Source organism: Lucilia cuprina, chromosome 5 (genome assembly GCF_022045245.1).
Source record: "Lucilia cuprina isolate Lc7/37 chromosome 5, ASM2204524v1, whole genome shotgun sequence".
NCBI classification, from domain to species: Eukaryota; Metazoa; Arthropoda; class Insecta; order Diptera; family Calliphoridae; genus Lucilia; species Lucilia cuprina.
The window spans coordinates 43,369,553-43,372,127 of record NC_060953.1 but is presented as its reverse complement, the minus strand read 5'-3'; the positions used below and the strand labels follow the sequence as shown (position 1 = coordinate 43,372,127).

At 26.7% G+C, this 2,575-nt stretch overlaps 1 protein-coding gene across 1 annotated transcript; it reads left to right on the top strand.

Moving 5' to 3' along the window:
- The first annotated feature begins 1,020 nt into the window (after positions 1–1,020).
- LOC111681348 (cuticle protein 12.5-like) lies at positions 1,021–1,566 on the top strand. The gene is made up of 2 exons (XM_023443096.2): positions 1,021–1,032; positions 1,094–1,566. Exons 1-2 carry the CDS (start codon positions 1,021–1,023, stop codon positions 1,523–1,525), a joined length of 444 nt encoding a protein of 147 aa, XP_023298864.2. The 3' UTR covers positions 1,526–1,566.
- Positions 1,567–2,575: the final 1,009 nt, after the last annotated feature.

Sequence of the window (2,575 nt, the reverse complement as noted above, 5' to 3'; positions counted from 1 at the left end):
AATTTCTCATGTTATGTATTTTTATTTTAAATCAAATTGAAAATAAAAATTTTCACTCTTTGTTACAATTCATAGAAACAATACACGAAATATTTTTCTCTGCTAACAATATATGATTATTTTTTTAATCAAATCACTTTTCTGTCACCCAGTGTATAATGTTGAAGTAATATGTGAAAATATTTATGAAAGTAAATCTCAGTATATATATTTAAAATTGTTTTTTTTATTATTTTCTTTGTCTGTTTTTTAGCTAATACCATAATTTAACCATAATTTGTTTAGCTGCGTCTAAAAGTAGCAAGAGACAACACTTAAAAATAAATAAACATTAAGTGGTTTTTGCTTAAATTAAAAAAAAGTTTTGTTCATTTATTGTTTTAAATTTTAACGGTTGCTAAATTAATGATTCTATTTGTATATTTGTGACACTGTGATTAATTATAAAACCACAATTTTTTTTGCTTTGAATAATTTCTAATAGTTAAAACAAAATAAAATAAAAAAAAACAATACTAAAATAAAGAAATAAAAAATAAATACTTAGTAGAAATTATATAATGTTTATTACTTGTTATACAAAAATAATAAAGTAATTTTTAAAAGAAATTAAACAATGAATGAATATTAATTGATATTTAATATTGATCTGTTTTTTTTCGGCAATTTTATTAATATGAACTTTTAATTAAAATGTTAACAATTTTTTTTGTTTATTTTGCTTTTTTATTTGTATTTTTTTGAAATTTATTAAATTTCTAATCACGTGTTGTGTTTAAATTTGAAATTTGTAATATCAATTTGGTAATTTGTGTTTTGTGAAATGAAAGTACCTTTATTGGTAACATCTAATGGTGTTAAACATTTGTGTAAGTAAAGGTTTAATTTTAATATTTTTTTACTATATAATGTGTTAGACATTTAAGAGTTAATATCATAACAGTGTTTAACATTAGTTAACAAACATTTAATTTTTTTTATTTAAAAATCCTGTTCCACAAACATCAATCCTTAACAAAAATGTTCAAGTTTGTAAGTACTTTTTCAGAAAATTTAATAGATAATTGTTAACTAACTATTTCCCTTCAAAAAGGTTGCTATCTTTGCTGTCTGCATTTCCTATGCCACTGCTGGTCTTGTTCACCCCACAGCCTTTGCTGCTGCTCCCGCTGGCGTAGCTTATGCTAATGCTCCTTTGTATGCTGCTGGTGGCAGTCAACAAGTAGATGTTCGTCAAAATTATGATGGCACTTTTTCCTCTTACACCACCAATCCTTTCGGTTTTGCTGCTCCTTACTCTAGCCGTTATGTAGCCGGTGCTCCAGCCACTTTTGCTGCTCCTGCCAAATATGTTAGCCCCGCTGGTGTAGCTACTCTTTTTGCTGCTGCTCCTGCTGGTTTTGCTGCTGCTTCTCCTTATGCTTCACCTTATGCTTCTCCCTATGCTGCCCATTTGGCAGCTGCTGCTTATAATGCTTATGCCAATGCCTATGCTGCATCTCCTGTCTCAGCTCCAGTTGCTTAAGATCATTATCAGGTCTCTTGTACAATATGTAAATAATTATGTTCCTCAGTTTTTGTTATAATTTAAGGAAAATACATATTTTTTATTAATTTATTAATTTTGAAAAGAAAATTTAAGTTTTTTATTTTTTTTTTAATTCTTAAAGATCAGAAATGATCTTAACCTGGAGAGAAAAGAGTGATATTTTTTTGGGGTATAGAAATTGGTTCAATCAGTAGAAAGTTTGAAAACTAAGTAAAAAAATGTTTTTCATATTCTTCAAATGAAAATATTCTACTTATGACAAGTCATCGCTACTGCTGACATTTCCTCTTCTATCAATTAAAATCTTACTGACCTCGCCAACTTATTTATGACAGTTACCAATACATATAATGCCCTAAATATAAATATATATCATCAATGAATTGATTTTTAATCATTCAACTGATCGTAATTTGATATAAACGTTCAAAGTTTTCAATAAATCATCGCCTACATAAACACATTTAATTGTTTGATTTAATGATTGAATATATGATTGATTAATTTTATTTTAAATGTTTTTTTTTTAAATAACTTAATATTTTTATTTATTTTGACTTAAAGTTGACAATATTGACATCTTAAAGTTAACCTGTTAATGAAACGTTAAATTTGAATGAATCATTTCATTAAAATCAAAATAATGTTAATAGTAACCAAATTTTGGATTAATATATTTGTACAATTCAATAAGGGAATTAAATAATGAAAAGGTACTAACAAGCCCACAAAAAGTACCAAATAAGGATCTTCATTTCTCGACCATTTTAGTCAAACTTCAAATTTTGGTCTTAAGTTGTATTATTATACAAAATGTTGAAGACTAGACTATGCATTGGTACTACTTTAGGCTTCAGTACAGTATCGTCTTAACTATAGTATTGGGTATAATATCGTATGTATGAATATGATTGTCAGGCAGTGTTGCCAATTTAGCACTTTTAGTGCTAGATTTAGCATATTTTTAACTCATTTAGCACCCAAAAATATAATCTAGCACCTAGCACCCTTTCTAGCATTTTTCAA